Here is a 23,316-nt window from a genome sequence, read left to right on the forward strand (position 1 = left end):
ACAGGAAAGATGGGAGAAATAGGAAGAGAGGAGGGCAGGTTTGAAAAAAAAAAATGATAAATGCTAAGGAAGAAGTAGGCAGCACTACACCAAGTGAGTGGATGATGATTGCCACCACTTACCACGACAAGGTTAAGTTTAGGGTCAAACTCAGGACGCCTTTGTCAGACTCTGGTTGCTCCACCTTACTGCAGTTTTGCTCCTATGTTAATAAGTGATTCAAGATAAGAATAGTATGTCTAAAAGAAAAAAGGTGAAAACTTCTTAGTTTTATTTTTAAATGTGCTGTTGCGGAAAGTAATTTAAAAATAATAACAGAGTAAAATGTCCAACGTGAAAGATCAACACCAATTTTGAATCAAACTGATGTACCAAATGCAAATCATCCATTGCTCTCTGATGAGGTACCCTATAAGAAATGGCCTCCAGGCATTTCTATTCCAACTCAGGAATGACCCCTCTTTCCAACACACACAACTCTCCCTCTCACACCTTACTTCTCTACCCTGCTAAGTTTCCCCCTCCCCATGCCAACCAGCTCTATCATACACTCTCCTACAGTTTCTCATTTGTGCTTCACATGGCTAAACCACCTCAGAGTGTTCATCCTTCCATTCACCACCCAGTTCTGTACTGCCCCTTCAGAAGTAGAGAGGCACAGGGTATTTAATGAAAAAGGTGACCGTCAATCTTCCCTCAGCGGTACTGCATTATGTGAGCAATAAACCCTAACTATCCCTTGGAACTGATCAGTAATGGGCCTCATCTAGATGGAGTTCATTAACACACAAATCAACAATGCGATTACAGCACTTCATTAATAACTATGTTAGGAAGCAAACTCATGCCTAGTGGTGCCCGAGTTAAATTCTTTTGTGTTTAATGAATAACCTGTAGTGGCCGGGCAGTACAGAGTCTGATGTATGCAGGTGAATTTTATTATAAATGTTCAATCCATATTCCAAGGATCTTTAAGGCCAACTAATCCATTGGACCAAGGAAAGACACTTCCCTGCAGAAGTGACCCACCTTCACCCAGTGCACAGTTATGTGTTTTGAGGATTCTGGATAGTGGCATGCACATTGGATGCAGATATTGGTTCTGTTCAAGTGGCAGTGGTTATAAGTGTGAGTTTATGTATGTCATGAATGACCTTATAACAGGGTGGAAACATGTGAAAACATGTACTATACTCTCTTTAAATTTTCATCTTTGGATAGGAGCAAATCCAGGCATGAAGGATTGGTCTAGCAGACAAATACTCTGCCTAACTGATTACTGGAGGCTCCTTCCTTTGCAGAATAAGTGAGATTTATCTTACAGAGGGCAAACTAATTTTACCTAATTTTTACCATAGATTCATTATCAATACAGAAAAAAAAAAAAAAAAAAAAATTTAGTTACTCTGGTGTTATACAGTTTATAGGTATTGCTTACTAAAAGATACTGCCTGCAGTATACACTTAAGCTTTGTACTTGTATAACTTTTTATACTGCTATCTATAGGTAATTTCAAAGACTTTTTGAAATGGAGAGGTAATATACAGCCTTCACTAATTCCCTTACTATTACGGAGCTTTCCTGAGTGCTACAAAATTGCTTGGTTGCAATTTCCCTAAGACAGCGTGTCATACTATGCCAGTTTTTTCCTTCAAGTTAGATGAGCCTAAGTCCTATATTCATGCAACTGGTCAACTTATAACTATCTTCCAAAATCTATTTTTCCCACCGCCTTATGACTGCCAATCTGAGAGGAAGATGTCCAGGCATCTGAACCATGAATGGATATTGTTTGGTTGTTCTCTGTTGAACCTTCTTAATCAGACAAGTTCTGCAGGCTCTCAGTCTTAATTTTTTTGCATAAAAAAAAATATATATATGCTGGGAAGAACAAAGAATGTACAAGACTAGATATGGGGAAGATGGTCAGGAGAATAAAAAGGAAAGTTATGGGAAAGGAACAAGAACAGCAGATGTGGATGGAGAGTAATGAAGATGATAAGAGCCACAAGGCAGTAGGTACTAGCTGTACAGTACCACTACTAGTAGTAAGGCAGTAGTAATGTTGTAAGTCTTAGTATAATTAGAGACAGTATAACACATACCAGTACATAACTGATGTAATATAGGTACAGTATAGCATTCTACAGAATAGTGTTACTTTTCAGACAAAGCCATCTATTCATAAGTAAGGCTGTAATGGGTTGTATAAAAGCCCGCGTTGCTTAGAGGCAAAGCGGGGATTCTCTCTTTGGTTCAGTGATAATGTGCACACGTATGAAGCGCGAGGGCCTGAGTTCAAATCCTGGCCAGACCAGTGATTAGTTTGTTAAGTTTTAGTTTGATTATTACATTGGTTGGCAGCGGTGTGGGATGTGAGGTGAGGCCTCGAGGGCAATGATGTTTGTGACAGCCTTACATCCCGGGGGGTGAGCTGTCTGGTGTGGTCCGCAGCACCCCCAGTGGTGGCCTTCACTGCGCTACGCTACCACGTGTGTTCAAAACTGGAGTTTCTTCATAATGTTATTGTTCTGCATTTCAATAATAAAGCTAATTTTACCACGATGACCATTACTTTCCCCTGGGCTGTTATTAAGGTATCAATATAGGAACACTAAAACATTTTTGTTGTACAACAATGATAAGCTTTCAAAATAATCTCAACAAGTAATCTCCACAACCACACAGAAGAAGTGGCCAAATTCCAGCTGTCAATCAGATTCACATTCCAGTGAGCCTGGGGCCACAGCAACAGCAGCAACAACATGTGTGCACCCAGAGCTAGGTTTATTGTAAAAAATAATAATAATGATAATAGTAATAATAATGATGATGAATTCACAATATTGTACTGCATCTTATAAATCTCCTGAATGAGTTACTGCCTCTATGACAATTACAAAAATCCTGGTAATTGCAATGAACAGTGTTTGAGTGATAAGTTGACTACATACACCGGCAAACCTAGAGCAATAAAAAACTCTTATGTTATCTTGCAGCATCCATTCCAGACTGAACTGAAATTGTTATCATTATCTCATATGGCTAACCATCTGTCCATACCCTTTTAATATTTTGCTTTAGATACATTTCAAAATACTGTATCTGCTAGATAGTCTTCATTAAACAGACAGAAAACTTTGACTGGAGCTTCAACTTTATATTTATTGAAGTTTTCATAAAGAATTTATAATTATAAAAAAATAATGCTCCTTCCTGGAACCTAACCCTCAATGTAACTTATTTTCATTTAACATGGGGGTTTTCAGGATCACTCTCATCTTAAATGTCGGGACCAACTGCTTAGCCCCGGGCTCCTACGCTCCTCATGGGGCAATGTAGGATTGGATGATGGATGGATGGATGATTTTCAGGAATACATCTAGTGTTCAACAAAGAATAACTATATTTGGAGGAAGTCACATCTACCAAACTACTCGTAACCACACCACTTTTCCTACCATAAATTATGTGCATCGCCAGTGTTATGAACTGTAACACGGACAGTGGTGAACTAAACATGGGTTATAATAATGAAAAGTTTGAGCAAGGTAGGTGATAAATAGTAAATAGTAACATCTAATACGACATCATAGTACTATACCCTCTTGAAAGCATAGGGCATCCATGACTGGGGAACGCGCCATAGTCCAGTACAATTACTATACGCCCTTTAGGGTGTAAAAGGTCTAGGACTAGGCTATTGTAGTCCAAAGCTTTTAAGTCACAGACAAACCTATACTAAGGACAACATGTTATATGTCAGAAAAATTCCTGGGCCATCCTGATATCAACTAGTCCAATCCAAAAGGTGTTGTATCACCAGGAGTAGGGCCAGAGGATAGGCTACTCATTGTAGACACTCAAAGTGAGGGGAATAGTCACTTTCCAAATGGCATTATGTGAGTAATGAATTCCAACTGCACACAGATTTCCGCCTTTATGAGAAACGTCTGACTGAAGCATCACAGCCCACTAGATCACTGGTTATCAAGTTGTTGCTCATGTGGTTGTCACCCATATCATATCTGATTTTCTAGTATACAAGAAACTATTTGGTTTGCCACTCGATATAACGGCGCCTAAAAACAACACAGAACCAAGTAGATGGCAGGTGCTCCCATCTACCACAGGTGGAGCTAGCACTGACCAAGGTTTCTACAATTGGTGCACCAGGCAAGAATGTGACAAATGTGCATATGTGTATCAGGATTCATTCCTTGAATTTCCTATCCTTGATCAAATCTTACCAGCTGACTCAGTACAAACACATACATGCATAACCAGCTGACCTCCAAAAACTGCATACACTTATTATACTGACAGGTAGAATCAGATATACAAGTGTGAATTATCAGAATATTTATTACACATCAAGTATTGCTACAGGCACTTCAAATTGTATTTTAATTCTTGTGTATGAAGTTTTATTTCAGTACCCACCACACCCTGTGTTCCAAGTAGCATCTTCATTTTCCTCTAATGCATGTGATTCAGGGATGCACAAATGGTCCTTTTTACTTGTCTGGGATGTGTTCCAAAATGTCAAAAAAATTGTCATACATTTGGTGCTATAAACTGGAGAAGCCTGCAAATCATCTTTACAAGCATCAATGAAGACAATGACTGATAATGATGAGCAGATAAAAAGAAAACAAATGAAAGGCAACATTATGCAAATAGTAAATAATGCATTACTTGAAGTAACAACTACAAAAATCAAGAGTAACGTAAAGGTCTGAATGTAACATTCGCAGCAGTATGTCTTTGGTTCCTCGGTAAAAAGGCAAATTAACCCCTTCAGTTTGGTAAGCTCTTTAGTATATTCTTCCTACTACCAGTTGATTTTAACTAAGTAAAGATGCCTTGTAGTGAATGAGTTAATGGAGGCTATATCTAACCTCTCCAGCTTCAAAAATCTTTCCTATATCAAAAAAGTATTTGGAAATAGCAAGAACAAAATACAAAATGCATCACAAGTTTGAAGAAGTTAAACACTTCCAATCTGATATTACCCCATTCAAGGTGTAGGAGTTCAAGGCTAGGTTACATTTATAGTTAACACGTGTGTGCAAGTTGCAGCTCACGCTGTGCCAAACAAACCTGCATTTAAAATCTGTACACTTCAAGAATTAAGGACAGATGGTACGCATATTTCCCTTGATGGCATTACACATATACTTCACTATATGATCCCCCTTTATGCAATACCCCCCCTCAGCAATGAAAAAAAATTAACTCCTTTCTCTGCCTAATGATGGCCAATCCCCAGTTATCCAATTTTTTTTTTTAAATTGATTTTGATGATACCATAGACTTAAGTTTTGTGTGTACATTGATTTATAAACTGTTTTTTGACTTAGTTTACTGTGTTTTAGTCATAAGTGGGGTGAACACTGTCATTTTTGGGTACAGTTAACTTAGTTTAATTTTTCCAGACTTATTTTAGATGATTTTCAGAGTTTATTTTTGGGTTTACGTGAGTTATAAACTGCTTTTGGGCTGAGTTTAACTTGTTTTAAAGCTACTGTATTTGGAGGTTTGGGTGAGCTAGAAATTTGTTTTTGAATTCATTTGGGTGGGTTTTGGACTTGGTTGGGGGGGGAGAAACCCAAGGCTCCCAAACTCATCCCTATACTTCCTATGTTATGACGTCCCCATTAAACGATATCCAGGCTGAAAGATGGGATTTTCCAAACACATGACATAGTTATAACGGGGATGACCTGTATATGATCAATAAACACCTAGTCACCTCTTGGAGATCAAGCCTAATCCTATTTCCCTTAATGGCTTTATATGATCAATAAACATCCAGTCACATCTTTGGGATCAAGCTCATATGCACAGCCAGACTGGGGCACTCAAGCCACTTGACAACCAGCAGCAATTAAAGTGGTAAATCACATTATTCAAATACACTCAACCCTCGGTTATCACGGGTTCCGCAATAGCGTATCTTGCTATCGCACCTATATAAAAAACTACCCAAATACCTTTATCACGCACTAAATGCCTGCTGTCGCACACCAAAAATGTTTGAAAATTTCAATAAGGCCAGGCGCCGGTGCTATGCCCAGCCAACAAAAGATTCACTCTGTGATTGGTCGTGTGACGTCAGTGCCAGCCGAGCGCTGATTGGCCGCCCAACCAAGTCTCCCGCCTGCCAAACCATTCAAGTGCGCGCCCTCAGACCGTGAACAATAACCTTTTTTGTGATATTACCATGGCCAATGCACCCCCTCTCCACCCCCCTACCATTGCCCAATGTAATGCTGCACTGGCAGGGAAATAAAGAAGAGGAAGAACCTAAACTATGCGGATGAACTGGAAATAGTGAAACTTACAGACAATGGTGAGACCAAGCAAAATGTGGGGAAGAAGTATAACATCAATGATTCAACTGTGCGGGGCATTTATAAGAATCGTGATCACATCATAAAACATATGAGTCTTGCACCATCACAGGCTGCTTCCCAGGCCCTACATAGCAGAAATCAGTTGCTCCTCAAGACCGAGCAATTGCTTGGAAGATATATGGATCGACAGGCATGGAGAAATATTGCTGTGGTTTTTTATTAACCCTGGTATGTTTCTAATTTGCATGCTCATTTTTAGACTATTATATGTTAATATGTGGTACAAAAAAGGGTATCTTAGGGGCAAATATTGAGGTCATGGCACCAGTTAGAATTATTACCATAAGTTCTTCAATTTGGCTATCACGGTTTTGGATATAGCGCAGCCATAGTGGAACCAATTGGGCGTGATAGCCAAGGGTTGAGTGCATGTATATGTATACTGTATATATATATATATATATAGTATATACAGTAAAACCTCGATATAACCTCAATATACCGGAATTCGCTTTTATCGGAATCGAGGAGCTACTAGACTAAATTCCTATACATCAGAAAAAGTCTGATAAAGCCAGATGCAGTCTAGACTGCCTGACCACTTCAGCTATGTTCACCACAATAAGGCAAATAAAAGACATGTTTGTCAGTGTACAGTGCAGTATTATTATATACTGTATATATTATACTATTTGATTAATGTAATGAAGTTATAACACAGTACAGTACCACAAGGATAGTCAAAACAGTTAAAAAACCATTCATGCTACTCGAACTAATGTCTGACATATCTGAAAAAGTCCGAGTTAGCAGGGGGAAGTCCGGATGTCATTTTTATCAGAATTTCACATTTTTCGGAGTGGCTTGGGCCCCAATTAGTCTGTTATAGTGAGGCCTTACTGTGTGTGTGTGTGTGTGTGTGTGTGTGTGTGTGTGTGTGTGTGTGTGTGTATATATATATATATATATATATATATATATATATATATATTTACAGTAATCCCTTAATTCACCCAAACTTTTTTCATATGATTTTGGTTATCCACAAATTTTTTTGTACAATAATTAAGACATAAAATTATAGTATTCAAATAAATAATTTTAATATATGAGAGAAATAAATAATATATAAAAATATGTGTGTGTGTGTGTGTGTGTGTGTGTGTGTGTGTGTGTGTGTGAGATTGGTCTACCACGCACCACACAGTCAGTTTGAATCCGACGGTCAAACTGAACATGACTCATAAATCGTTATTTGTGGCTTATTTTTCTGCCTTCCAGTGATTGCCTGCCTTGTTTGCCAACATGGGGCCTAAGCGTAGCGCTAGTGATGCATGTGGTATCACACCAAAGCGGGCTCGTAAACTGATGTCGCTGACAGAGAAAGGTAAAGTGTTGGACAAACTTAGGGAAGGAATGTCGGCGAGTGCTGTTGGTCATATGTTTGGTTTCAGGACAATTTGCCGTCAAGGCAATTCAGCGTCACAACAATAACAAGACAATTCGCTGTCAGGACTTTTTGCAGTCAGGACAATTCCCCGTCATTTATTTACAAACCAGTTTATTTAGCAAGTACACTAATTTTTTACTTATATAAGTTATAAAATCCCCCAGAAAATTAGTTATTAAAGTATTATTCAATCAATAATAAGTATATTTATAGAATGACGAGGAATCGTCCAGGGTGCGAATTGTCCTGACAGGGAATCGCCCGTTTTGACGGCGAATTGACTTGACAGCGAATTGTGTCGGAACCGTATGTTTGGGGTGAATAAGTCAACTGTTTGTACAATAAAAAAGGCAGAACGTAGCATACGGGAGGCAGTGAGGGCTAGTGCACCAGACCGTGCTAAAGTGTCTCCACCTACGTCTGTGCTTGTCAGCTTTCAGTAAGTGTTAAATTTCTTACATTTTTGTTGTTTTTCATACTTTGTGCTAGTTTATTAGGTGTATGTAGTGCATAAACAGTATTATTCAGATGTAATACACTTAATACACGTGCATAATTACGTGCACACATGCGCAGAACGTATATGCGAATATACCACATATGCGAAGGGTCTGGGAACGTAACCCTCATGTAAATTAAGGGATTATTGTGTATATATATATATATATATATATATATATATATATATATATATATATATATATATGTACATAAATATAGATAGATAGATAAATTGATAGATATAAAACCAAAGTGTGTTTATGCTTTTTTCACTTTCACAGGACTGACTCTGATGGAAGAGAACAAAGTCCAGTAGGTTTAAGAAGTCAAGTGAAAACATAAGTTCAATACACCAAAGTACAACCAAGTGAAGCTTTACTGTAATATAAAAGCCACTGCAAACTGCTTTTAAATATGGTGAAAAAAGAAAAAAAGAAGGACCAAATGATGAAATAAGGCATTTCTTTATGAACTGATGAAAAGCTGAGATTGAGCCTCAACCTGATTTCATGGCTTTATGCAGGTCTGAAACAATGTACAGTACTTGAACTGCTAACTTTAACTGTATCAGACAATTCTACCTGAATGGCTAGTAGTATGGTGCAAACAGAGATCTAACAACCACTTCCTCCTCAGGGTATATCACCCACAAGGCTTCACCATAGCTTTTCAATACACCATGATGTATTTTGTAACTTTCTACTTTCTGTGCAACCATACCTGTCTTATCCTCACCCAGTTTTTGTTCACAGGATATGGCCTTTATCAAGTCAAACCCTGTTACTTTTGCATGAATCCCAGGGGCACATCCTAGAGTTAAGTGTGCCCTACTGCCTTTACCAGAAGTTGGATGAAACCTGTCACTCTTTAACTCAGGGTGAAGTACAGTCAGTGTTGTGTAATGATTTGTGCTTTGCTTTGATACTTCCCCGGTATTAGTTATAAGTGAAGACTGTTCTGATACATCAGCTGATGACTCTTCTGCTTCAGGCTGTGTATCCTCTTGCTCAATTTCATTATCATCCATGCCCCACAGTTCTAATTCTCTCTCTCCTAGTCTCAATCTTGCCCCAAATGCCCTAGGTGTGATTACATATCCAATAATACAAAGATCAAAGCATTTCCCAAGGGATCCTTTTACCACTGCACTGTTAATGTAACCCAACGAATTTTTTTCCTTGCCTCTTCTTGTGACACATGCTGTGGCATGGAGACCATACCCACCAGACTGACGACTCTTGCAAAAGTAGCACAGCATATCTGAAAGGATTCACTGTATATGAATCAACCAAATATTTATGACAGTTAAAAAGCATAATTTGTATATGGTAACACCTTCTTCCACAGATTAATTAATCTTAAGTATCAATTTATGCAAACAACATAGTTTTAGCTTGCACATTTTCCAAACTGCCTACATTAGATAAATAGCATAATACCGATCAGTCATCCACTATACAATCCTTACTGTCCCATTAAAAGTGTAGAGACCTCAGGCTGTATTATAATGTCTTGACATGTAATTTAAGTGTGACTAGTTATTTCACCCCTAATCACGATTATGGGAACAATATACGCCAAGTGTCATTACAGGCTACATTCAATTGGTGTGCCACAAGTTATTACACCACCAGGAGATCTGCTGGTTATATGGTTATCACCCAAAGTAATGGATGGTTTTCTAGATTATAGGAAATCATTTGGCTTATCACAGCAAAGTCACCTAAAGGGATCACTACATGGAGTAAGTGGATAGTAGGTGCACCCACCCACTACAAATAACATAATATCATCATCACCTAATAATAATTGACATGAAAAGTCCTGTGAGGGGCTTATTACAGATACATTGTAGCAACCTGATACTTTAAATAAGCCAACAGGTTCTGACTGCATATCCATATATAATAATATCCTAATAAAAGGCTTATCAAGAGAGTAAAAATATGCTGAAAAAGATAATTAATGGTGGCAGAGGAAGGCTGCATATTGTGTGGAAAAGTTTAGAACAAAACTATGAAAGTACATTAAATAAAAGTAACTAAAAGACTTAATGATGCTTGTGAGTACATAGTAGTAGCTTGGAGACAATTCCACAGCATCAATCCCTCTAAGAGGGGGACAATAAACATTATTTCAGATAGAGCTACATTCAACTCTGGCACCACCTGTCACATGCAACCTGCCCTAACTCCCATGACATTTATTTCTTTGAATAGGCAGACATCTTTTATATTTTATTCTTGCCATCTCCGTATGATTCATTTAGCTTTGGGGAGACACCAAATTTCAAAACTGGCAGGGTTAGATATACTGTAGTATTTAATTTATCCCATTATACAGAGCATATCTTATCTGAATAACATCTGCAGATAAGAAAAATAAGATAAAGTACATCATTAACTACAAAGGTTAGGGGGCAGTTTCTTGCGTATGATAATTATTGGGCAAAGAGGAGTTAAATTATCTATTACCTTGATTTAGGTAGCGCTACTCTGGGTGTCTGCCCTATCCTCACTTCCATCCTTCCTCTTCTGTCTTTCTTTTCTTCATTCTTTCCTCTTTCTTCAGCCTAAGGGTGACTTTACACTCCCTCTTCTGTCTTTCTTTCCTTCATTCTTTTCTCTTCCTTCTGCCTATGGGTGACTCTACACTGAGTGACGAGCCTGCACACTAGGAAACCATTTACTATGCTGGGTGGTAACCATATAACCAAATTATGGTGTCTGCTGGTTTAGTAATTGTGGCGCTCCAATTAGATTGAGCCTGTGTAGGTTTATATCCATGGGATGGTTGGGGTTTATTGCTCATGTAATGCAACTCAGGGATGAGTGAAGCTGGTCACTCTCATCTTAAATGTCAAGACCAACTTGCCTAGCCCTGGGTTCCTACACTCCTCATGGGGCAACATAGGGTTGGATGATAGCTAGATAGATAGATACTGTAATATTTAGATCATTTCTCACTCACCATTATTCAACAGACACCAACAATACTGGTATATGACCAAAAAGAATGAAAAAAGATACGGTACTGACTGAGAAGCAACACACATTACCATCAACAGCTGTGAGCTTTGAGAATTCTGCAAAGTCATTGAAGAACTGTGGGATCTGCAGGGCCTTTCTAAGCCACTCCTGGCCTCGCCTGCCCACTGCCTCTGAGTCCCCTTCATTTAGGAACCACCAGAAGTACAGAGGCAACACTTTTTCATATTCCTTCACCTGGAACGACAGCAGTTGTGTAAGTGAAAATTAACAATTTCTGCCTTTCTGTGTACAGTTTTAGACTTTTTTTTTTTTTTTTTTTTTTTTTTTTTTTTTATATATAATTACCAGCTGAAAGCTGCAAGAGACTTTACTCCAAACAAAACATAAATGTACAACACTGAACTATTAGACAGTGCTTTTCAACCTTTACCAGAGTAAGTCACCCTTGGGAAGATCTTTTAAGAACTGGGATACTCCATTATGAAGACAGGCAAACATTCTATAAACAGGTAAAACAAAACACGGACACACATTGTCACACTAGTCATGACAGACCATGCTACTGGGTATGAGCTTCCGAAAACTGATCATTTTCCTTTTATTCAAAAGAAGAGAGGGAAAAGAATCAGTTATCACCTGTCAAGGTTAGAACATTATCATGCCTGGTAAAAAAAAAAAAATAAAAATAAAAAAAATAACGTAAGAATAAAAAAGGTTCCACACATTTCACACTCTGATGACCATTTTCTCTTGTACCTTAAGGCAGGTTTCCTATTTTACATCAATTTCATCGGAACTTTTTATTACTGTTCTTTCAATTTGTCATCTCCATTCGTGAGAGTAATGGAAATATTGTAGTTTTTTTTTTTGTATCACTTCTTTTGTATTATTAAACTGCTTTCAGATTGTAAATAGCAAGCAGACAAGGAAATCTAATTTATCTTAAATAGGCAGGTATGAAAAAAATACCAGTAATATGCAGGAAGGTGAAATGCTGGAGTGTGATGGAAACAAGTGTACTAATGCAAGTGACAGTGGCTGTATACCATCCCTTATTTATTAATCTGTTATTCAAAATAGCATAATTAAACAAAAATGGCATAATTCCCTGATACAGAAAAAAAAAAAAAAAAAAAAAAAAAAGTAAAAGCTCTTGCATTATAGTAACTAGTTACTAGTGACTGCAGCTCTGCAGACTGTTCTTCAGCATGTATTGCCCTTATGTCTGATATATGAATTAACTACCTGGATTGTACTGCCATGTAAATACAGAAGTATGCATTAGGCTGAAACAAATCATGGAAAATAAAATAAAAACAACTATTCAACTGCCATGTGTCCATCACTCAGTTAATATCTGTTTGGATACTGTGCTGAATGTATCAGCCAGTTCCATGAGCAAGACATCTCTTCTTCAATAGTAAACAACGGAAATATACCCTATACTAAGCCAGAATGCCCCTAGGTCACCCTAAACCAGCCAGGTCACCCCTCACCCAATGCTGGGTAACACCAAAGTGACTGGTCACCCTGACTGAAAAGCACTGTTATAAGACATTAACAAAATGCCAGTAAATGTGAAAAACTACAGCAATCAACATTTTTCCTGAAGTGCAGTGCAATATTTAACTTTGGACATGTTTTTACAGTCTTTTAAAAATGCACTATAATTTGGCATGTCTAAAAAAAAACACACACACACAGAAAGGCTATTGCTGGGTACCTTCCGTTTCAACACTTCTTCGCTGACTCCATGACTATTTCTTTGGGAAAGCACTGCAGCATCCATCGCCCAGGGTGTCTGAGGTTCCACTATCAGCACCACATACTTATTCTTACTTGCTAGCTGAAGGTAGTACTTGCTCTCCCAGGCTTTCACATTTGTGTTGTCAATAACTACTACATGTTCGCCTCTCTCAGCAGCCTCTTGTGCCTTGGCCTGGCAAGCCTTGTGTGCATCTTTGAGCTTCTCAAATTCAAATTTGTAACTGCAACAATAAAGGGAAAAGCCCCAGGAATTGATGGAGTGTGTGGTGAAATGCTGAAGCATGGGGGAGAGATAGTAGTAGAATGGATGTGGAAGATGTGCAGATTGGCCTGGGAGGAAGGTAGAGTCCTGGAGGATTGGAAGTCAGGTATAATTATTCCCTTGTACAGAGGAAAAGGGGAAAAAGAACATAGGGGCATTTGTCTTCTTAGTATAATGCGAAAAGTGTATGGTAGCATACTTATAGACAGAGTTAGAGAAAGAACAGAGAAATTAGTTGGAGAAGAACAGGGAGGCTTTAGGAAGGGAAGAGGTTGTGTAGATCAGATATTCATTCTTAGATCTTTAGTGGAAAAGTTTCTAGAGAAGGGAAAGAAGTTGTATGCGGCTTTCATGGATTTGGAGAAAGCATATGACAGGGTGGATAGACAAGGATTGTGGAAAGTGTTAAGAATATATGGAGTAGATGGGAAGTTGTTGAATGCTGTGAAGAGTATGTACGATGGTGCGAAGGCTGCAGTGCGTGTGGATGGTGAACTAAGTGAATTTTTCTCTTTGAAAGTTGGTTTGAAACAGGGATGTGTCATGTCTCCATGGTTGTTCAATCTGTACATGGATGGGGGTAATAAAAGAGGTACAAGGTAGGGTAGTGGATGTTGGAGTGGCCTTGGTGAGAGAGGATAGTGTTTGGAAACTCCCTGTACTGTTGTTTGCAGATGATACTGTGTTGTTGAGTGAAGACGAAGGGGAGCTGCAAGGCTTGGTGGATGAGTTTGAGAAAGTGTGTAAGAAACGGAACCTAAAGGTGAATGTAGGGAAGAGTAAAGTGATGGTCTTTGAGAGAGGTGAAGTCAGTGAATGTACAGCGAGGTTAGATGGTGAGAAATTGGAAAATGTGAGTACGTTTAAGTATTTGGGTAGTGTGATGAGTAAGGATGGAGGTTTGGAGGGTGAAGTGCTTGAAAGGGTACAGCAGGGGAGAAAGGTTGTTGGTTCTTTGAAAGCAGTGATAAGAAACAGGGAAGTGAGCATGGAAGTGAAAAAGTTACTACATGACAGTATTGTGATACCAACTCTAACGTACGGAAGTGAAGCTTGGACATTGTTGGAAGGACACAAGTCAAGAGTGAGAGCAGTGGAAATGAGTTATTTAAGAGGAGCCTGTGGAGTCACGTGGAGTGACAGGCTGACGAATGAGGATATAAAGGAGCGTTGTGGTGTGGATGTGGATGTGATAGGAAGCGTTATGAGGAACACACTGAGGTGGTTTGGCCATGTGGAGAGGATGGAGGGTGAAAGACTGACGAAGAGAGTGTATGTGAGTGAGGTGGAGGGGGGAAGAGGGAGGGGGAGGCCGAGGATGAGATGGAGGGATGGGGTGGAGAGGTATATGAGAGAGGTGGGTGTGACTTGGGAGCAGGGCAGTGAAATGGCGGGGGACAGGGCGACTTGGAGGCGATTTGTTTGTGGCCACCCCAAACGGGATTGAGGCGTCTGGCAATAGATAGATAGATAGAACAATAAAGGTTTGATTCTATACTTGACCAAAGATATTTGTAATCTTGATGATGTGCTGAATGGGGGGAAGGAATGCAGTTAAACAGATCAAAGATGGAACCTATATATATATCACATGCTTACAGACCACAACAACATATTAGCAGCAAAGCCTGGTAAGGGGCTACCACACTGGTGCCTGGAATCAGGTTTCCCTGAGACACAGAAGTAATTTAGCATCTGAAGCCTTGGTATGGTAGTCTCATCTTGAGAACTTCTTAATATTATTAATTATGAAATATCTATATTCCTCTTCTGTCTTTCTTTCCTTCATTCTTTCCTCTTCCTTCTGCCTATGAGTGACTCTACACCGAGTGACAAGCCAAATGTTATCCTGTACACTAGGAAACCATTTACTATGATGGGTGGTGACCATATACCCAAATTATGGTGCCTGGTGGTTTAGTGGGTACTGTAATGTGATTCATGAGAGATGCAGAGTGAGGAAGTCTGTGGACACCAGAATCGAAGAGAGTGTACTGAGATGGTATGGTCATGTGGAGAGAATGGCTGACAACAGAGTGGTGAAAAAGGTATATCTGAACAAAACTGAAGGAGTAAGGAGGTGAGGCAGGCCAAGAAGAAGGTGAAGGGATAAGGTGGATGAGCGTGTGAGGAAGAGAGGTATGGAAGTTGGTGAGGCTAAGGGACTGTCAAAGAGACTGAGCTGGATGGATCTGGCACCCCTTTTTAAAGTGACAGCGTTTGGAATGACTCTATCAGACAGGTATATGTGAAGCTACAGAAAGTGGTGAAAGTTTTTTGGCCAATCTGATGGAGTCAGGATTCTGCGGGCTTGAATGATGAATGAATGGACATGTGGCTCACTGAACTGGGCAAACTTAGGCTGTCTGGACATTGCTACTTCTCACCCTGCTCTAGGGTGGAAAAGGATGCCTGGATGATGATGATGATGATAATGATGATGAATATCTAACAAGTGTATGCTTTATGCACTGTGATGAAATAATGAAAATTGGGGAGCTCACTCATCTGTTGATCAGTGGCCAAAAGTCATCGTCTACTGGTTGGTGGCCAGAAGTCAGGGGAAAAGAGCCATTCAGAATCAGGTACACTGGGAAGTGATACACCAGGAGATCTCAGCGGAGCCACAAAAGAATAAAGTTTAGGAAATTTTTTAGTATTTGAAAACTTTAATACAGTATTTCCATCCTGGAGTACCCGGTACTTTCCTATTTATGCAGTGCCATCTAAACTACAGGGCACTCCACTGAGCAAAGTAAAATCTAGTTTTTGTATACTGTTTCTCTCTTTTTTTTTAAATCAATGATCAGGCATCTGATGGCTGACTAGGAAACCCATGCTTTACAATATCACAAGTTTAGAGGAGAATCGTCTATCTATCTATCTATATACCAAGGCTGCTTCCCCCAAGGAAAGGGAGGTAGCCGAGACAGGACGACTCACTCTCCATTTATTCATCCATTCAAACACATTCATTCGCATCTTAGCCCCAAAGAAGAGAACGGACAGATCATCACTGCACCACACCGCACAAGGGTCAACTGCGCAATGCAATCAGTGACATCCGCAGCAGGGCCTGACAGCAGAACTGGTTTACCCCTGCCACATCATAATAGACCCACCCCCTTACCCGCACCTGACCTGACTAGCTGATAAGACCAAATGCGGAAGAATATCCCCTCAGGGCTGCGTCATCACTTATTCATTCACAATTTCTCTCCATTTATTTCTGTAACACACAGCCACTCTTCCTTGCTCAACAGACATCCCTCTCGCATCCAGCGCTCTCTTCACACTGTCCATCCATCCTATTTGTGGTCTTCCTCTCAGCCTTACACCTCTCACATCAGATCTAGTTATCGTACATTAGAATAAAAGAACAAAGAACAACTGCTGTAGGCCAGTGGGTCCAAGCCAGGCAACTTCTTCAACGACTAGGGATGGTAAAGAAAGCCAGTCATAAGCATGACCCTGAACGTTAATATACAATCAAGAGTCTGGGAAACTAGGCTGAAATCAAGAGAGAAGAAGAAAAGGAAGTATCTCTATCAACCAATTCAGGCAAGGGGCACAGTGTAGCATGATAAGGTCTGTCCATGGTTCAGGGAACCTGCAACTGGAATGATTCCTGCCAGAGAAACAAGGCACTAGTGTGATAATGCCTTAAAAGTACATTGCTACATACTAGTTCTGCTTCAGATGCTTCAGTACTTCAAAAATCCTAACTAATACGTATGACTGACCACTGTGCAGTGGACATCTAGGATAAGTACAGGTATACCCCAGTCTGACAATGCAATTGGTTAAGTAAAAACCCATCATTAGGCAGAGTATCATATATCAGGGTGGATTTAACATGTATAGTGTAGGGATGCATTTTTAAGCCTTGGGTTTCCCCTCCAATCAAGTCCTAAACCCACCCAAATGTGTCCAAAAACAAGTTTCTAGTGCACTTAAACCCCCAAACAGCTTTAAAACACGCTAGACTAAGCCTAAAAGTAGTTTATAACTCACCTAAACCCAAAAATAAAATCTGAAAATCGTCGAATATATCTGTAAAAAATAAAACTTGGTAAACTGTACCCCAAAATGACAACGCTCACCCCACCTATGACTGAAACACATTAATATAAGTCTAAAAACACTTTATAAATCAACCTAAACACAAAATTTAAGTCTAAAATATCATTAAAATCAGTAAAAAAAAAAAAAATCTAAACCCATTGTTAAACCAGGGTATGGCCATTGTTAGGCAGGGTATGGTGGTATTTCTACCCCCATAGCTAAGCCTAAGTATTGCATCTAGGGGTATCATATATCGGGATATACCTGTATCTACTATATACTTTAGAATACTGTACATTCCACAAGTTTACAACAGAACAGACGACAATGCTGTCATACTTCTACATATGAAAATTCATACTGCACTTTTGTCTAATGCAATCTTGCCAAATATGAGAATAACTTATGGCTATTTTATCTTTATAGAGACTACAGTACATCAATGGAGACAGCTATCAGTATAATTAACTTAAGAGAGATTACTGCTCGGATTTATAGTTTTAGATGGCTAGCCAGCTGTTTATTTCAATACATTATGCTAGCTAATATTCTATTTATCTACCTATTGCCAGACACCATAATCCTGTAAAGGGTGGCCATTTGACACTGAGTTAGTTGTTTTACAGGGAGGGGCACCAACCCTCCACCAACCCACTTGTTGACACGTAGGAAGCACGTATGGTTTGGTTATATGGTTACCACCCAGCATTGTACATGGTTTCTTGGCTTACAGGAAGCCATTTGGCTTGTCACTCAATGTAAAGCCACCTGTAAAGGAAAGAAAAGGAATAAGAAGTGACAGGAAAGATAGGAGAAATAGGAAGAGAGGAGGGCAGGCACAGAAAAAGAATGATAAAAGCTAAGGAAGTAGGCAGCACTACATCAAGTGAGTGGATGATAGTCACCACCACCTACCACAAATTATTGTTACTTTCTGTACAGCTGGACTTTTCAAAATCAACAACATCTTTTTTAGCACCATATATTTTCTACATAGTTTCAAAATGTGGGTGGAATAACTCCTTACAAATAAACTTTTTGCAGAATGACAATGATTTTTTTCGTGACTGTACATCGTCTCATTTTTAATTTAATGACGACAAAATAATACGGTGAGGACATGAAAGGCTACCTTACGGACAAGCTTTGTTTTTCATTTGAAGGACAATAATTTCTATACTCAACACTGTGGGAACTACTGGACTTATTACACCAGGGTAAACATTTACATGAAAATTTATCACCACTTTTTCACACAAAAATAATGGAATCTTAATCTTTACTGGGCTGATTCACTGTATAGTAGTTAACTCCCCTCAGTCATTGTTTTAATACCAATGTATGGTAAATCGTACCTCATATAAGGCTGCTTGGCCAGTGGAGACCTTCACTGTGCCTCATATGAGGTCTGCAACTTGGCAAGGATTAATACTGTACTATACCTATAAAAGTTGATGAAAAAACCTGCTTCAGAGTGACACATTCAATTTTTTTTTTTTTTTTACATATCAGGTTGTCTCACAGTATTTCTTAGCACCACAGTGATAAATAGAATTTACCAGTGACTGGTGGTAGGTGGTGGCAACCATGAACTTTCAGTTGATGTAGTGCTGCCAATTTCTTCCTTCCCCTTTGTCATTCTGTCCCTGTGCCTGACCTCTTCCCTTCCTACTTTCCCCTTTCCTAACTGCCACATTTTAGTAATCTTCTCTCCACTTCTGGCGGTTCTACACAGAATGACAAGCCTAATGGTTTTTTGTAACCCAGGAAACCATTTACAATGCTGGTGTTAACCATATAACCAAATTATGGCATGAAGTGCAGCCTGCTTTATTGCCTGTTCTATCTATCTATCTATTGCCAGACGCCATAATCCCGTACGGGGTGGCCATTTGACTCCGAGTTATTTGTTTTACAGGGAGGGGCACTAACCCTCCACCAACCCACTTGACACGTAGGGAGCATGTATGGTTTGGTTATATGGTTGCCACCCAACAGTGTAAATGGTTTCTTGGCTTACAGGAAACCATTTGGCTTGTCACTCAATGTAAAGCCACCTGTAACGGAAAGAAAAGCAATAAGTAGTGACAGGAAAGATGGGAGAAATAGGAAGAGAGGAGGGCAGGCACAGAAAAAGAAGGATAAAGGCTGAGGAAGAAGTAGGCAGCACTACATCAAGTGAGTGGATGATGGTCGCCACCACCTCCTGTTAACTTGGTGAAAAAATGCAAATGCAAATGTGGTATCAAACCAGGAACCACTCCTCTACACTATTCCCCATGCCTTGCCACAGCAAGATGATGTTGGTCACAAGGGAATACTGATAAAAAGTTCACTTGCTACCTGTAAAGCTGATTGGCCAGTTTCCCCAATTTAAAGTATGAGATTCATAGAGAAAGTTGTGATATTCTAGAAACATCAGTTACTTAAAATGAGGGATTGCTGATAAAACCTAACCTAATCTAACATACCCAATTCAACCTAACCTAACCACATCTCACATCATCACTTAACCTATGCAGGACTGCAGATAATATAAAAGAAATATACTCACACTCCATCGTGCATGAAGAAATCATCGGCAGAACAAACCACAGTGCCTTCATACACCTCTCTCAATCTCCTGGCAATGACTGACTTGCCTGACCCAGGAAGTCCTTTGAGTATCACCATTACCTTAGGAAAATGACATTAATCCCTTCAGTCTGATGATATATTAATGATCTTGATACAGTATCTCCAGATGACTTTGTTAACCTCTTCATTGTAATGTCATTCCTTTATTATATTCCTGCTATCTTCAGATGGTCTTATTCCACTTATGGGGGACTCTTTACACTACAGGGGTTAGATAGAGCCTTCATTAACCTCCTAATTACATGTTTAGGTTGAGTAAAATAATTTGACAAACAAATGATTAAATGCATCATCAGATTGAAAGTGATAAGTTCTGGACAGCATTTAAAGTGATTGTGTTAGAAACAGTCCCCATTACCCCCTTCAAAACCCGAGTTCTCTCCCAAAACTGAATAATATGGTGTGAAGGGAAAAAATAAAAACTTTGTGTCTTCCCTCCTCTCTTCCTACTTCTCCCTTTCCCTCCTACCACTTTTGATTTCTTTTCTTTCAACTTCAGGTGGCTCTACAATGAGTGACAAGTCTAATGATTTTCTGTAACCCAGGAAACGATTTGCAATGCTGGGTGGTAGCCGTACACCAGGATCACAGGGTAAAGCGGAGTCTACTATTGTGCCCCTGTTAACTGGGTGGAGACACAAATGCAGCATTCCCCCAGGAAACAAATCTCTACACTTTTCCCCATGCCTCACCACATGGTGTGGGGAAAAGTGTGTCACCTGCAAGGGAACACTGGTTCACTGCACGAGATGACTCTGCAGGGGTGGTTGCTTATCTGTGGGTGATGGGTCTGTGCAGCCACACAGACTGGGGTTGAAGTGAGAGATGGTAGATGAAATGAATCACGTAAAAGGGTAAGAGAAATATACATCTAGGAACAAGCAATAGCTGGCTTTCCAAAGTACTGTCCATAATGATTCTAATCTAAATGTGTAAATACTGCATCAAAAGGTCATCTTTAATACATTGTTTGTCAGGAATGCAGTAATCAATACCAAATACAATCAACAAACTTGCAGGAAGTTAAAATACTCACACCAGTACGTACTAACTCTGCCTACCTTACTGTTTTTCACATATTCTATGGTGCACTTGTCCAGTACGAGAGGATGGTCCATGTAGTCTTTGTGTGGTAGCTGAGATGGATCTGGAGATGACTCAGCAGGCACAAAATCTCTGACTGAACTGACAGTTTCACAGTTCGCTGACACATGAGGTTCAGTACCCAATAGGTGATCAGAGGAAGTGTCTTCTTTCTTGTCCTTTTCAGATGAAACAGTAGACAGCAGGTGGTCAGAGGAAGTGGTTCCTCTCTTATCTTTCTCAGAGGGTACTGTATCTGCCACTGCTTCATGTTGGTTCCTCACCTTGGGACTCTTCACACAGGAACTAAACACCTTTCCCATTTTATAGGTCTCACTGTGAGGTTATAAGATGCTGTAAGATAAGAATAACATTAAATAAGAGGCCATTGTTTTTCCCAGTGTTGAAATAACCACTATGCTGATCAAAAGGGGAGTACAACTAAAACAAAATGATTAATCCCTTTGTAAGTGTAATACATTACTTTGACAGAAACATCATCCTCATGAAATGAAAGCCACATTAGAAACACCCATGTTGGATGAATAAAAATCCTTGTGGGTCCGTACCTATAAACTGGTTGGCAATGATCTGTAGCAGCTACAACTGATATGTACAGCAGGGTGTGATGGTTATTATCAAGAGACAAAATTAAGTTTGACATAATACTGTACTAGCCTACATCCTTAACTTACCGTGTCAATGCTCAGTCGGTTTTTCCCAACTAACCAGACTATACAGTCATCTATAATAAAATATTTCATCAAGTGTTCTCTCCACTCTTTTTGCTACTTCATGCAGGCAGTGGAAGAGATAAGAGATAATCGTCGTACACATCATTTAAAGGCCCCTAATGTAAACAAACACAGTACATGCACATTTTCTTTAAAGGCCAAAACATTCTTAGAAAACGTAGTTTATGCTGTAACTCACTTAGCCTACAATTAATTCACTTTAACTCGATAGATCGTCCTTTTGCAGCATATTTTCCGTAGCTCAGTGGCTGAATCGTGACTAACGTTATGTTTTAATCTTTTGCTGTAGTTCAGGATTCAAGAGGGCGATATGGTGATTTAACGTCTATTAGCTAAAGCGAACTGTGGAAAGGTTCTTGAAAGTACTTGCCACTAATCAGCCCCCTACCTTTATACAATTTCCTTGCGGATCTCAATCGTCACGGGACATAATTGTATAAATTTCTAACTGGGCCCATCAAGAATGCATTCTGAATATTTAAACTTTACACGTTAACCCTGAATTACCCTCGAGTCTCTCTCTCTCTCTCTCTCTAAGTAATTGCTATAACAACTACAGTACCACAATTCTTCAACTGCCACAATCACCGCAGCATCAGCTACGACCATCATCACCACTACAACTTCCAGTCATCACTATGGTTATCAAATATATCACAACTACAACTGTCAACATTTGTAAAGTTTTGTGGACAAAAACTATGTATTTTTTATAGCCCTTCATGATTGGCAGCTTCTTCTCAGTAGCCTATACGAGCAATAACTGCTTCTTTTTATTCTTATTCATCAGGTCAGTACAGATTTGACAACTGGGGATGACAATCTATGGCAAAGGACCTCTTAGACGGAGTGGAAGGTAAGGTACGGTTTCATAGGTATGGATATTTCATGTGTAGTAGGCTTAATATAGACTGAAATGGGTCTGCTTCCTGCCTAAGAATGAGCTGATCGATCAAACTGAACTGGCTTTTAAAATGGGTCAAACAGGCCAACTGCAGAACGGTAATCAGTAGGCACTTGGGGTGTTGGAGTATAGTAATGGAGTGTGCTTGGAAAATGATCGTGTAGATGTGATGAACTGAAGCAACATCCTGGAAACATCTTACGTAGACGTAATGATCTGAAGCACTATCCCCTCCTCCTCTGCTCCACTGTTTGTTGGGTGTTTCGTCGTCATGTTTCGAAACTTACGTAATTTCCACACTGATCGTGCGATCTCTCTCTCTCTCTCTCTCTCTCTCTCTCTCTCTCTCTCAGGATTCCGGCTATTCTCAAAGTGTGGACAGAGTTTAAAATGAATCATTTTGTAGCCTATTTTGTACTCTTTGAGAGAGTGATGTGATATAAATTAAAATAAAATTTCAGAACGCTTTTGCAAATATCCATTATTCTCATTTGATGGTGATTATAAAATAGGTCGTTCCAGCAACCAATTGATTCGAGTAA

General features: G+C 39.4%; 1 protein-coding gene across 1 annotated transcript; it reads right to left on the bottom strand.

The window, feature by feature from the left end:
* Positions 1-8,900: 8,900 nt before the first annotated feature.
* LOC145393691 (2',3'-cyclic-nucleotide 3'-phosphodiesterase-like) lies at positions 8,901-23,047 on the bottom strand. Its single transcript, XM_080267738.1, has 6 exons — positions 22,977-23,047; positions 21,094-21,451; positions 19,950-20,071; positions 13,025-13,289; positions 11,370-11,535; positions 8,901-9,571 (listed from the first exon to the last, which is right to left on the bottom strand). Exons 1-6 carry the CDS (start codon positions 23,045-23,047, stop codon positions 8,901-8,903), a joined length of 1,653 nt encoding a protein of 550 aa, XP_080123864.1.
* Between the last annotated feature and the right edge of the window lie 269 nt (positions 23,048-23,316).

Source organism: Coenobita brevimanus, chromosome 25, assembly GCF_032717465.1.
Source record: "Coenobita brevimanus isolate Jiangsu-jjx chromosome 25, ASM3271746v2, whole genome shotgun sequence".
Lineage (NCBI taxonomy): Eukaryota > Metazoa > Arthropoda > Malacostraca > Decapoda > Coenobitidae > Coenobita > Coenobita brevimanus.

What these genes read in the sequence shown, in the direction of transcription:
- LOC145393691 (XM_080267738.1), bottom strand. Translation starts at nt 23,047, where the DNA reads ATGACGACGAAACACCCAACAAACAGTGGAGCAGAGGAGGAGGGGATA. An exon ending in TTCTTCATGCACGATGGAGT is followed by an intron (nt 13,290 to 19,949) that starts GTGAGTATATTT and finishes TTATTGTTGCAG; the next exon opens with TTACAAATTTGAATTTGAGA. An exon ending in AAGAAGTGTTGAAACGGAAG is followed by an intron (nt 11,536 to 13,024) that starts GTACCCAGCAAT and finishes CTGTCGTTCCAG; the next exon opens with GTGAAGGAATATGAAAAAGT.